General features: G+C 33.4%; 1 protein-coding gene across 3 annotated transcripts in view; it reads right to left on the bottom strand.

Annotated features, from left to right (window-relative positions):
* Window positions 1–1,491: 1,491 nt before the first annotated feature.
* ZMYM2 (zinc finger MYM-type containing 2) overlaps window positions 1,492–14,675 on the bottom strand; it is a 101,050-nt gene continuing 87,866 nt past the window's right edge. For all 3 annotated transcript variants that reach the window (XM_027064491.2, XM_053204356.1, XM_027064492.2), the window contains 4 exons: window positions 5,204–5,318; window positions 4,155–4,406; window positions 3,776–3,896; window positions 1,492–2,360 (listed from right to left, as the gene is read on the bottom strand). In XM_027064491.2, the coding sequence (XP_026920292.1) occupies window positions 2,168–2,360; window positions 3,776–3,896; window positions 4,155–4,406; window positions 5,204–5,318 (681 nt within the window). In that variant the 3' untranslated portion in view covers window positions 1,492–2,167. The remainder of the gene's footprint in view (window positions 2,361–3,775; window positions 3,897–4,154; window positions 4,407–5,203; window positions 5,319–14,675) is intronic.

The raw sequence follows: 14,675 nt of genomic DNA, 5'->3' as shown, positions 1-14,675 counted from the left end.
TCGAGATCAAAATTATGTAGACATTTCTGTTTAGAAAAGCTAATGTACAATAAAGGAGATGTAAATAGCCAGGCAAGGTGCTTAACAGCACCGTGGCAGAAATGTATGGTATTTGGGAGAATAAACATTAAGTGACATTTGGGGAAAACGTTATTGCTCTTGATGGAATATAGCACCACTGTGAAGAATAAAAGATGGCTAGGATTAACCACCTTTTAATCAACAATATGCATTTATAGGAAAAGTGCTTAAAGTACTTCTGGAAAAAGGTTAAGTGTGAGGAAATTTTTATAGTATATATTTTAAATGTTACCCAGTTTTCTGAATTAAATAGACAATGAGCAATCTATTTTAGTAAAGTAATATCAGATTTGCTGTGTGATTATGAAATCAACAAATATAAAATTAAGGGACAGGTATGTTATTCAAACTTATAAAACAAATTAGGACATTATAAAGTAATTTTATGCCAAAACCATTTCTGATAATTATTGCTTTAAAATACAGTGATTATACTTGTGAATTTTTCTATATCATGATTGAGAAAATTTCTTCTGAATGCTAACATTTATCCTAAGCAAAGGAGAAATACCTAAGGGATGTGTAGACGTTGCCTAATCACTGTGGAAAATAGCCCAAATTCCGCCCCCCCCCACCCCCCGCAACAATTTTAAAAAACTAATGTCACCATGGTGAGTCAGGAATTAGAAACAAAACGATATGATTACATACATGCTCTATGAAGTCAGCCAAATGGTTTCTTTATAATAATTTGCAGCCAGCATTTTGCTCAGTCTCTATCAAGCAGGATTTTAAGTAAACTTCCTTATTCTAAAAGAAAAGGTCTAAACAGATAAATTGCTATGCAGAAGCACAAAGTTAAAATGCTTTTATCTTCTATAAGAAGTAATTTTAAAAGCCAAACAATCTAACATCAAATGTGATTTCCTTTGAGATAGACTTTATCCATCAGTTTCTTTCTTTGTTCTTCAATCATCTGAAATATCAGAATCACTACACTGGTAATCTTCATAGTAAAAATGTGATACTCTCTTATTTAAACTTGATCGACCTTCTGTAACAACTATTTTAGGAGCGGCATCTCTAAAAATAATTTTATCCAATGTATCCATCAGTCATATTTGAAGGCAATATAAAAATCCTAATAAAGTTGGTAAAGTTTTAGAGTACTACTCAGATACTGCAACATGATCTGTAACTTTAAGGGGAAAAAAGAAAAATCAAACTTCTATAAATGAATGGGATTTTGGATACTTATGGTTGGCACAGAAAACAGAATTTTGTACTTTCATTGGACATTTTTACAAAGAAAATGTCTCAATGATCATGTTTTCAACATCATTCTTCTCATATATATATATATATATATATATACACACACACACATATATACATACATATATATATATACACACACATATATATATATATATATTATTGACTGGGGTGATGCAGAAAGCCACAAATGAGAAAAGGACACTAAGGTTTTAATAAGGGGAACAAAAAGTTGTTTTCACCAGTATAGATTCACATTACAGTACACCAATATCGACAGCATTCTCTTGTCTATTTTTGGTACAGAAGATGGTATCTCTCTACATAACCTTGTAAGGCTTCAGTAACTAAAACGTAAAACAAACAAACAAAACCCCCAAAAAACAAAACAAAAAACCCAGCCTATTAGTTTACAGTTTATTTTAAAAATTCGGAAAGACACTGCAAGTTCTAAACTTTTAGTAGTGCTACCCATACACAACCATCTGGTAAAGAACCCAGTAAAAGAGCCTCCTTTCAAGGAAGCTTTGCAACAGTAGAGTTGTGCAATATGGATGTTTCTTACTACAAGAAAAAAATTATACATGGCACATTCTCATTCGTATTTTGTAATGTAAAAAGTTACAAACATACCTAATCAAATAAATAATAAAAAAAGAATTTGAATGTATTTGTTAAGTATCCTAAAACCACTACATAGAATAATGGCAACTTTCACTCACAGATTATTTACATGGTAATACCCAGTGTGGGTACACTGCTACAAAACTCAAAACAGAAGGAGTAAACTTGAAATGTTTTCCATAATAAAGATCTAGCAGCATGACTATCTAATGCTGTTTTATCCCGATTGCTTCTGAAACGTTCCTTTTTAGTCTGTGTCTTCGTCCAGTTCATAATTGTCTTTATCATAAATATCTTTTACTAAAAGAACCCGTACAAGCATATTTTCCAAGGTGTTTCGGTCCAGTGAAGTAGATGTGTACCAGACAGGGCTATCTGTAGAACTAGAGCATTCTGGTTGCAAATAAAAAACATCCATTCTCTGATTAAGATTCTGTGGACTTTGGGAGAAAGGAGAAAGTCAATTTCACAGTATATATACAAAATTCCCCCACAACTTTCGTCTTCCAAGAATAATGCTGTTACTACTAACCATATTATGTGGTCAGATCATGCCATTACTTATATTAATTTTTTTTATCATTAAGATATTTTCAAAGTTAATTTCTGTGATAAAAGATTATTTTCCCACCATGTGAATTCCGTTATTTCACTGAATCCAAAACACCATCAAAAGAAATAATATTTTTAATCATTATTTTAATGTTGCCACTAAACAAGTAGAACACTGTCAATTATAATTTTAAGTTGTATCAATTATAACATGCATCCCAGTTTCAGAGATAGTAAAATTTGAAAAGTGTGTCTTAAAATTGATGAAATATAGTAGCCCATAAAATAAAAATACCTAATAGCATTATACAACAGAAATTTAACTTTTAAAATACCAACAATACTGAGATAGGGATTTCCAAATAAGAGTTACCACCACTGGAAGATCTAACACTGTTGCAGCCAAACAGGGCCGCCCCAAACCACTCAAAAATATTACTATTATCTGTAGATGGCATCATTAGTTCTTAAGAACTCACTTGGGGACCTATCTATAATTTATACAACTTAACATAAGGAAATGAACTCTTAGTTCATACTAAGCCTTCGAAAATTAAAGAGTACATATATATAAAGCAATGGACAAGCATAAAATAGTTTATGATCTCTAAACATCTCAATGGTTTAACATTTTCTAAAATGCCTGTTGGTATTAGATTGAGGGAACAAAGTGGTGGTATAGTTGAAAAGTATAGTACTTTCAGAACACTATGTAAGACCTTCTTAAAGGAACATTTTCTCTTAATGTAAAGATTTCATTTTCATCTCCATCTATCTATTCTACCTTTGAACATACCTTTTCACCAGGGGGTGGGCAAACTATAGCCCATCACTTGTTTGTCTCAGGTTTTAGAACACAATAAAACTGTATACTACAAGTACTATAAAAATACTATAGGGCCATTTATTTATAATAGTATATGGTTGGTTTCTGGCTATAACAACAGAATGGATTAACTTCAATAGAGACTCTATAGCCTAAAAAGGCTAAAATATTTACTATCTGACCCTTTACAAAAAAAAGTTTGTGTCCTATGCTTTATTATTGGAATTGCTGTAATTTAAAAGATGACAATAATAGTAGCAACTTCACTAAACAACAATTTCTTAACATATGCTTGAACCTTAAAGTATGAAGTATAAGCTAGGTATTTTACAATAATGAGACTTACAAACATTAGATGTGAGTGAGAAGTGAGAGAAAAATCTAAGATCAGTGAAAAATGTCACCTCTTGGTAGTGTTAAATTCAAGGAAACTAACCTATACTACCATTTAAAAAGTTAAATATCATTAACACTTACCTTTTAGACAAGTAGCATTCAAACATTTTCACAGGACATCTAGAAGGATTGGCTGTATTTTCAATTTGTTCAAATACTGGCTCATCATCTTCATGTTTTCTTTTTCCAGTAGTAATTTTATCTTAAAAAATAAAAATTACATGAACTTCCTGAGACTAATCTTGAAGAAAGAACAGTACTATTCACTCCTTGTATCTGTTATACCAAATATGTGGCTTTTTCAAACAAAATGAACTAAGATGTCTTAAGAAGATATAGGTTGTCTTTATGAAAATGGCAGTCCCTAGAGTCTTAACAAGTGACCCAGGTGGTCTTTACTAAGGCAAAGTTTGGCCATCCCTGCCACAGACAATACAAAAATAAAAATATGTTACACTACCTTCATTATCTGTTCCACATAAGGAAGACACTTGGTATCGAAGACATGCTTTGTTTTCCATTGTTAAAGGATTTTTTTTCCAGTGCCTAAACACAGTGCCAAAGGAAAGTCTTAAGTGTTGTTCCACTGTTTTCAGACCAAAATACTTAGTGTTAAAGTAGAACAGGGTATTCAGAAGAGCTACTGGAGAGTGTGATCCCAGTTGTTTTATCCTCCAGAGATAATCTTCTTCGACTCGAGAAAATATTGACCCTTAAACAGAAATATTTTTTAAAAATTACAACAAATAAAATAATGATCATTTAACCATCTAAAAAAAAAAATAAAGTTAATTCAAGAACAAACCTATTTCAATCCTCCATTCACACCAGGTCAAAACACACTTTCAGAATTACCTATGCAGCTCTATGACAAAAGAAGCTAGGGAATACACAAGACTATGGTGCTAGCATCTCTGGACTAAGAGACTAGATGTTTGCTTCTGGTCTTCTATAGGACAAGCACACAACGGTCAGAAAGGAATTTAAATCTGCATGATTGCTGGGGAAAAAAAATAGGTGATTTCCATTCACAAACACATTTTCTTCACACATCTAAAACAGATTTCTTAGAGAAATTTGTATCACAATATCCACAGCAGGGCTTAAGAATACACACCCAGTTTCTTACTCCAGAGAAAGCAGGTCACATTTATTACAAAGTTCTTTATAAACACTAGTTATCAACTACATTCATTTCTAATTCAACAAAAGATGAACAGATGAGTTCATGAATAAGTACTCTGAAAAATACACTAATTTAAATTATTTCCTAATTATTTTTAACATACTTTCTGTAAAAATAAAAATCCTAGTAGCAAGTCAGCAACACTTTTTTTTAAGAGAGGATTACCTCAAGAACCAGAATACTCATAGGAGACAGATACAATAGTACAGAAGTTACATTAAAAACTCTCAATCCTGAAAAATTTTACATATATACATATGTATATATGTAAAGATACATATGTATCTCTTATATATATAAGAGAGACAGCAAGCGAGCATTACCATCTGGAAGTATACTTGGTTGCCAACTTCGAAGTATTTTATTCAATTCTTGCTCAAATGTCTGGTATCCTGGATCAATGAATATGTTGTCTTTTCGATTACTACCACACAAGTACTACAATAAAAAAAAAAAAGTTTCTTGAAGGAAAACCAGCTTATTATAAAGAGTGAATATATACTTATACAATATGTCTTAAGAAAGAAAGCTTTTATCTAAAAAAAAAAAAAAAAAAAAAAAAAAACACAACCAAAAATCAAAAACCAAAAAACCAGGCACACTAACATAATACAACAGGAGAGATTACTGGCTTTATCTATATACCTAGAAATCATAAAGAATCAAAGTTGCCAATTACTCTTTGGCTTAAAAAACTCAAAGCTGAAATACAAACCCAAGAATCCAGAATGTAAGAACTAGCAGAAATCTTCAGTCTGTCAGATAAAAACAGAATATCTGGTTCCAATGTTCATTATATAGAACATGGAGAAAACAAAATTAGATTTTCAAGTAAGAGTAATTAAATTATAAATTATTAAAGAAAAATTCTGAATTGGATGCAATGTTATTCTGCAGTGGTCTGAGGGTCTCTTCTAGCACTCAATTGTTAAGGAATGCTTTTTACTTACTGCTCCTCTCTAACTCCTGTGAGTCAGTACAAACTTGACTCTAACAACTTACTATGACAAATCTTAACAATGAGAGTTGTTAAGGAATGATTTAAAAACTAAAGTTTGCAAAGTCCATCTCCAGTGGAATCTGGAATAAAATAATGTAAAAGTTAAATGTATGGCAACAACAGCACAAAGGGGCAGGCGATGGGAAACGGACACTGTTATAAGGTTCATACGTGATACATAAAGTGGTACAATAATATTTGAGGGTAGATAATGAACTGAAGACCCATATTATAAATCCTAGGGCAACCACAACAAAACTATTTAAGAGGCAAAAAATAAACCAACAGTAGAGACAAAATAGAATCACAGAAAAATAACTAATTCAAAAGAAAGCAGAGAAAAAAAAAAAACCAATAATGAACAGATAAAACAAATACAAAACAACCAATGGCAGATTCTCATCCAATGGCAGCCGTGATTATACTAAGTATAAAAGATCTAAACCAGGGTGGCAAATGAGAGCCAAAACTGGTTCAGTGCCTATTTTTGTCAATAAAGTTTCCTTGAAACACAGACACAAGTGACATCTGCATATTGCCAAAGTCTGTTTTCATACTGCAATGGCAGAGCTGAATGGGTGCATGATATATCAGTGTGGCCTGCAAAGACAAATAAAACATTTACTATCTGGTTCTTTATATAGAGGGAAAAAAAAGGTTTGTTGGTCTAAACATACCAAGACAAAGATTGGTCAATTGGGCTTTAAAAAAAAAAAAAAAAAAAAAAAAGCCAGACCCAACAATATGCTGCTTAACAAGAAACCTACTTTTTTTAAGTTTTATTTTCTTTAAAATAATCTCTATACCCAGCACGGGGTTCGAACTTACAACCCCAAGATCAAGAGTTGCATGCTCTTCCAACTTAGCCAGGTGCTCCAAGACACCTAACTTTAAATATGCAGACACAGATAAATGAAAAGTAAAAGAATGGAAAAAAAAAACACCATATAATAATCAAATATCAGACTAGCGTATCATCATCTGAACTGATCATTATAATGTTAGTCCTGATAGTCAGAAGGGAGACAGCATAATTTCAAAATGGCAGAACAAAAATTCGTAACTGATACCTTGCGAATAGGATGACAAACCAAGTGCCTGGCAATCAATGAAGTGACAGTGTCACATCCCTTCCCTACTGATGAGTTAGTCAGAGGGCAGAAATTCTATAAAAATATCTGGAAATTCTCAGTGTTATGACTGTAGCATTAATTGGTTAAAATACAATATCACAATTCAATCTGTTTAATGTTTTTTAATGTAAAGTTGATGCCCATTATACAAAACAACTGCAGAAGTGAAATCCTCGTGTTCAGAACAGCAATTTTTCTCTTTTGTTCTTACCATTTAAAGCAGCAATCATAATGAGAGAAATGATCCTGAAGTAATTTTCAGCTATAAGTCAAGCAATAAGGGGGAAATAACTTTTTTTTTAATGTTTATTCATTTTTGAGAGTGCGAATGGGGGAGGGGCAGAGAGAGGGGGGGAGACAGAATCCAAAGCAGACTCCAGGCTCTGAGCTGTCAGCACAGAGCCCGAAACGGGGCTTTCAATTCACAGAGAGATCATGACCTGAGCTAAAGTCGGACGCTTAATTGAGCCACCCAGGCGCCCCAAGGGGGAAATAATTTCTATGTACATTCAGAACCTTAACAACAAGCCAAAAACTACCATGCTTCCAACTCCACTTTACTGCAAGTAGCTCCTAAAAGATGTGCTTTTTTTGGCAATCCCTGATAAATCAAAAGACCTGCTGCTCTTATTGTTACAGAAGGAATGACGATTAAGCTTTATTAGTCATTGCTGTAGTATTCAAAGCAATACTATATTATGGTATAGCTGTTATTTTCCATTAAGGCAGTCCCAATTTATAAACACCCAATCTACACAACTTATGAACACCTAATCTGCCCCATCACCAAAGCGCAGTAACTTTTGCTTTTCAGAAGCAAAGGAGAAGCCATCAACACCTTCTAGGAAGTAACCCTGGAAAAAACACGGTGATGGGTCAGGCTTGTCTAAAGAGTATCAATCTTTTTTTCTTTCTTTTTTTTAAGTTAATTTATTTTGAGAGAGAGAGAGAGAGAGAGAGAGAGAGAGAGAGAGAGAGAAAGAGAGAGAAGAAGAGGGAGAGAGAGAATCCCAAGCAGGCTCCTCACTGCCAGCACTGAGCCTGACACATGGCTTGATCTGATGAACCATGAGATCATGACCTGAGCCGAAATCAAGAGTCAGACACTTAACCAACTGAGCCACCCAAGTGCCCCAAGAGTAGCAACCTTAATAAAAATTTTTACTAAAAAATAATTACTAAATAATTACAGAATTATTTAAATTAATAAGTATTCTCTTTCCAAAATATAAATTCCTTTATAAGGGTTCTGGTTTCTCATTGCATTTAGAATGCTTTGGAACAATATTTGAGAGAACTAGAGATCCAGAGATAATTTTGGAACCACTGCACAGAGTATCATTGAACAACAAAATATAGTGTGATCTACACAAATAATTTTAAATTTTCTAAAACTTCTAAAACTTTTTTAGAAGTTATAGTTAAATATTTTATTTAACCCAATATATCTAAAACATTACTTTAAACATACAAAACTAATCAGATATTTTACATTTTTATTTATTTATTATATATTTTTTTAGGTTTATTTATTTTGAGACAGAGACAGTGTGAGTGGGAGAAGGGCAGAGAGAGAAGGAGACAGAGAATCCCAAATAGGCTCTGCACCATCAGCACAGAGGAGCTCAATGTGGGGCTCAAACCCATGAAACCGTGAGATCATGACCTGAACCAAAACCAGGAGTCAGATGCTTAACTTACTGAGCCACCCAGGCGCCCCTTCTTAGAAATCTTTTTTTTTTTTTTTTAATTTTTAAAGTTTATTTATTTATTTTGACAGAGACAGAGATAATGCGAGTGGGGAGGGGCAGAAAGAGGAGACAGAATACGTTTTACATTTTTAAAATATAAATTCTTTGAAATCTTATGTGTATTTTACACGTAGAGCACTTATTTCAGATGAGCTAAGTTTCAAGGGCTCTGTTCTCTTTTGGATTAAAAATGCAAAGCAGCACATTGGTAACTATCTATCTACTTAAGCAGACATTCTGGCGCTGGTATTTGAGAAGTAGAATATAAGTCTACTAACATAGTTGAAAATCATATGTTTTAGAAAATGTTCAGTCAGTAACATGTTTGTTTAGACATGAATTGTCACTAATACATATGTAATGACAATGTTTTTAGAAAACTAGCTAAGCAAAACCTATTATATGTAACAATATGCATAACAATTTATAAATAGTATGTTGAGAATATAAGACACTCATCATTTAAGGGTTATTAGATATATTTAAGAGATTGTACTTATAGGTGTCTAAAATTGATGATCTTATAAAATGCTACTTGCATAAAGCTTCATTAAAAACAATGTAAACACAACCCACCATTAATTTAGCTACAAATCAGCAGCTCTGCACAATAATTTGTGTTTCAGTAATATTATTCCAACCCTCAGCTGCCTACCTCCAAGGCAAAAAAAAAAAAAAAAATCAAGTGTGATCTTTAAAAAATGCTTAAAACCTTTTCCTGTTTCAACCTGGATAAAAGATGTCTAAACATTTTAACAATAAATACAGGCCCTTTGCTGCATGACTGTTACCTACTTCATACCCCACCTGCACCCAAAGCTCTCTACACTTCATATTCTACATTCCAGCCATGCCAAGCAGTTCCTGGAAAACTGTGCCCTGTATATATTTTTCTCTGTTCTTGAAATGCCATTGTTCTTCCCTCATCCCTCCTGCCTAGAATTTCTATATTTACTTCAAAGTTCAATTTAAAGATCTTCCCCACTATTTTCTCAGATTACATCCGTATAGAACCAATTATTCCCACCTCTGTGCCACCGACACACCATACCATGAGAACAGCACTGTTTAAATATTATTTTTGTATGTGTTCCAAATCCTTGGGCAGAACATATTACAGCTTTTAAGTCAGACTGCTTACCAGATTCAAAATATATGAGCTATATAAACTCAGGTGAGCTACTTAATTTTCCTTCATCATTAAAAAATGGTGAGAAGAATAGTAAGGTTGTTGAGAGGATTAAATGACATGTCAAGCAGTTAGTACAGTGCATGGAAATCAGTAAATAGTAAAAAAAAAAAAAAAAAGTAATCTCTAATATCTACTCCAATGTTCAGTATTCAGCATACAATAAACAGTTAACTAATGTCTCCTGAAGAAACCAATGAAAGAAGGTTAGCAAAACTCTGAATGCATTACACCACTGCTGTGAAAAATAAGGCAAATTCTTAAGGCCCTTCTGAATCAAAGATTAAATACATTTTAAAATGTTATACATATTTTAATAGAATTTTAAAAAGTTCTATATAATAGAACTCAAATTAACAAGCTCAAATTAATAAGTGAGTTTACTCTAGTTTTTAATATAGTAAATGGAGTTCTAACTCTTCTTGAAAAAAGCATTTTTTAAGATAAGAAATTTTGGAAAAATTTTTGGAAAATGAGAATAACTATCTAGAATAAACAAAGAATTCTCACAAATGGAAAGAGATAACCCAACAAAGCAAAACTTCACAGAAAAGCTAACTCAAATGGCCAACTAAAAAGATCCTCAGCACTTTTGGGAAGCAATATCGTGATAGCTTTTACAATAAAACGTATGTTTGGGGCACCTAGGTGGCTAGTCGGTTAAGTGTCAGACTTTGGCTCAGGTCATGATCTCACAATTTCGTGAGTTCGAGCCCTGTGTCACGCTCCGCACTTAACAGCACAGAGCCTGCTTGAGATTCTCCCCTTCTCTCTCTCTGCCCCTCCCCCGCTTGCATGTGCACGTTCTAAGTAAATAAACTTAAAAAATAAAATAAAACATATGCTTTTTTTATGGTCTAATAATACCCTTTCAGAAATCTAATCTCATAGGAATAAGTTCTTTAAGATCTTTAGGATCGGGGCACCTGGGTGACTCGTTGGTTAAGCATCGGACTTTGGCTCAGGTCATGATCTCACAGTTTGTGGGTTCAAGCCCCGCATCGGGCTCTGTGCTGATGGCTCAGAGCCTGGAGCCTGCTTCAGATTCTGTCTCCCTCTCTCTCTGCCCCTCCCCCACTCACACTATGTCTCTCGCTCTCAAAAATAAAACATAAAAAAAAAAATTTTTTTTTTTTTTGAAAAAGATCTTTAGGATCATTATGTAGTATCTGGGAAAGGAGGGGAAAGAAGGTGTACACTGTTTATCTATAATAGCAAAATTTTATGAAACAAAGGGAATGCTCATCAGTGTTGAAATGACTAAATTAAATGTAGTATGAAATACACACAGTTAAGTCTGTTCCAGCTGACTTAGAGGGACTGCCACAATGTGCTGAGAAACAGAAGGAAGGAAACTATAGTACAAAAGTTTAATATGGCTCCATGTTCTTAGCTGACAAACTATTATATCTTTTGCCGTGTTCATAAAAAAATACAGAGAAGCATACACATTTAGCTAACCATGATGAAGTGGGGAAGGTTCAGGAAAACGGTATCCACAGTTCCACTGACAATGCATTTGGTGTGCAGGGCGTGTGTTCACATGTGTAAGGATGAGAGGAAAGAATGATCATGATTGTAGGAGTTCACATAATTTTCTTTTTTAACAATAAGCGTTATCCTTATAAAATCAGGGGGGAAAATCAGCTATTCTGTTTGTGAGCTAGAAAAAAAATGCTGTGCACCCCCTTCACACAGTACTAATTAAATATCCATAATTATACCTAATTTCTCAATATGCAGTACAGAAACGGCTACCTATTTACTACCTACATTCACAACACCTGGTCCTCACAACTAAAGATGTTATTCCTTCAATAAACAAATATAAAAAAAGTCCTACTTCTTCGACATTATTTTATTCCCAGATGCAAACAAAATCAATAAATGCAACAGAAAAATATGCACTCTTCCAAAAATAGCTTCTATTTCTGTACACATCCTTGAAGTAACATTAAACAGCAATGATTTCTGTAAAGTATATTTTAGATAGCTTATCTTTACACTGAGGTTTAAGATTATTTTTAAAGCTGCTTATAAATACCATACAGCCTTTTACAAAATTAAATCAAGTCTGTGAAAATATGTCCAATGATAAGAATAGTAAAAAAAACTTCTTTCAATTATGGTATAAAAACAAAAAAAGAAAAGAAAAATTTACTATCTTAACCATTCTAAAGTGTATAGTTCAGTAGCAAAAAAAAATTTCTGAGGAAACAGTTTTAGTCAAATGTAAAGACCCTGTTTAAAAAGGGAGGAAATTCAGACATATGCTACGATATGGATAAGGTTTGAAGATATTATGCTTAGTGCAAAAAGCCAGTCACAAAAAGAGTAATATTGTATGATTTCACTTATACAAGATACCGTAAGTAGTCAAACTTATGGAGACAGAAAACAGAATGATGGCTGCCAAGGGTGGAGTGAGGAGAGAATGAGTTACTGTTTAATGGGTACAGAGTTTCAGTTATGCTATATGGGGATGGATGGTGGTCATGTTTGCACAGGATTACAAATGTACTTAATATCCTTGACTTGTACATTAAAAACAGTTAAAATGGGTAAGTTATATGTTACGTGTATTTTACCACAATAAAAAAAAATTAGAAAAAAAGACCAACTTAAAGACATAATTTATAATTCCTTCTTATGCAATCCATTTAGATCTCAAACCTCTAATAGTATTTGGAGTTCTAATATTTAAATAACCCACTCAGTAAAAAGCAATCCAGAGATTCAACTTCCTATAATAGAGTTATAGGGTAGCCAGCCAATTCTCTTTACTTAAGGAAAATGAAAATATTTTTAAAAATTTATGGAACGCAAGTAAACTAGTTGATAGAAGAAAATGTACACCTTTAAATGCTTTACTAGAAAAGAAAAAAGGTCTAAGATCAATGATCTTAAGTTGGAAAAAAGAAAACAAATTAAGGAAACAAATGGAGGTCAGAGACTCCAAAAAAGAGAAAACAGAAAAACAGAAAAAAATCAATGAAACCAAAAGCTGGCTCTCCAAACAAATCAATAAAAGGAAACTGATAAACTTTTAGCTAGATCAGCAAATACAGGCAAACCAGAACCCTAGCCCCATTAGGCCCAATCCCACTAGCCATTTGTTTTTCACAATGTATAAACTAAGGGCTATGTTTTTTATCATTATAAACCATTACATTTTTAAGCTGCTATCTACCTATCAACATCAACCCATGCTAACAAATATGTGACAACTTTGATCAAGTGCACAAATTTCTTTAAAGACAAAACTGCTAAAATGAACTCAAAATAAAGAGTGAACTTAAATAACCGTATAAAAATTAAATGAATTGACTTAGTAATTTAAACTACCTCAAACCCCACAAAAAAACAAAAAAACCAGGCCCACATAGCTTCACTGGATTCTGTCAAACACTTAAGAAAGGAATAATACCAATTCTCACAAATTCTTTCAGAAAAGAGAAGAAAGGCGGGGGGGGGGGGGGTCCTGGGTGGCTCAGTTGGTTGAATATACGACTCTTGATTTCAGCTCAGGTCATGATCCCAGGGTCCTGGGATCGAGCCCCACACCAGTGTGGAACCTGCTTAAGATTGACTCTCTCTCTCTCTCTCTCTCTCTCACTCTAGCTCATGCTCTCTGGAAGGAAGGAAGGAAGGAAGGAAGGAAGGAAGGAAGGAAGGAAGGAAGGAAAAGCAAGCAAGCTTTAAAAAAAAAAAAAAAAAGTAGGAGAAAGGAACACCTCCCAATTTATTTTATGAGGCCAGTGGTATCACCAAAGCCAGGGAAAGATCTCTAGAAAACTATGGACTAGTATCCTCCATGAACCTCTGCAAAGTCATTAACAGTAAATTAGCAAGTTTAATCAGCAGTATATAAAAAAGTTAATATATCATTATCAAATGCAGTATCTCTCAGAAATTCAAGGTTGATTTAATATCTGAAAATTAATTCTCTTAAGAGAATAAGAGAGAAAAACCATATGATTGTCTCCATAGATGCAGAAAAAGCAGTTGACAAAATTCAGTAACCGATTATGATAAAAACCCTCAGTAACAAAATAAAAGGTTAAGAAAAATTCTCAGCCAATTAGGGATAGAAGTTCTCTTCCTTGGCCTGGTAACAAACAAGAAACTACAAAAAACCTATAGGCAACATCATACTTAATGGTGAAGCATCTTTCCTCAAGAATTAGAAACAAGGTGAGGGTTTCTGCTCTCATCATTTGCTTTCAATGTTGGGAGGGGGAAGGAGGCCTGACATCCCTAACCAATGTTATAAGACAAGAAAAAGAAGACATGCAGATTGGAAAGGAAGAGGAAAAACTGTCTTTAACACCACCTAACAAAACTAATAATGAATTGGTACATAGAGAATATAAGATGAATATACAAAAATCCATTATATTTCTATATGCAAAGTAATGTCCGAGGAAAGGAAAGAGCCAACAGAGAGTATTTGACTTCAGGGAGGTGAACTAAGTGGAACAGAGATGGGTAAGACAGAAACTGCTCATTGTGTTGTCTTTTATTACACTGTGATTTAAAATTTTATTATTCAGGTACTAGTTTTTTAAGGTGAATTTCTAGAAGCCATTTTTAAATGAAATTTTATACAGAACCCCAAAACATACCAAAAAGTAGAGCTGCATTAAAACAACACAAATAAGAGCCTAGAACTCAATCTCTTTCCTTCCTGCTGTTAACTTGGGAGAACCCTAATATCCTCTT

Source organism: Acinonyx jubatus, chromosome A1 (assembly GCF_027475565.1).
Source record: "Acinonyx jubatus isolate Ajub_Pintada_27869175 chromosome A1, VMU_Ajub_asm_v1.0, whole genome shotgun sequence".
In the NCBI taxonomy this organism is placed as follows: Eukaryota; Metazoa; Chordata; class Mammalia; order Carnivora; family Felidae; genus Acinonyx; species Acinonyx jubatus.
This window is presented reverse-complemented; position numbering and strand designations above follow the sequence as displayed.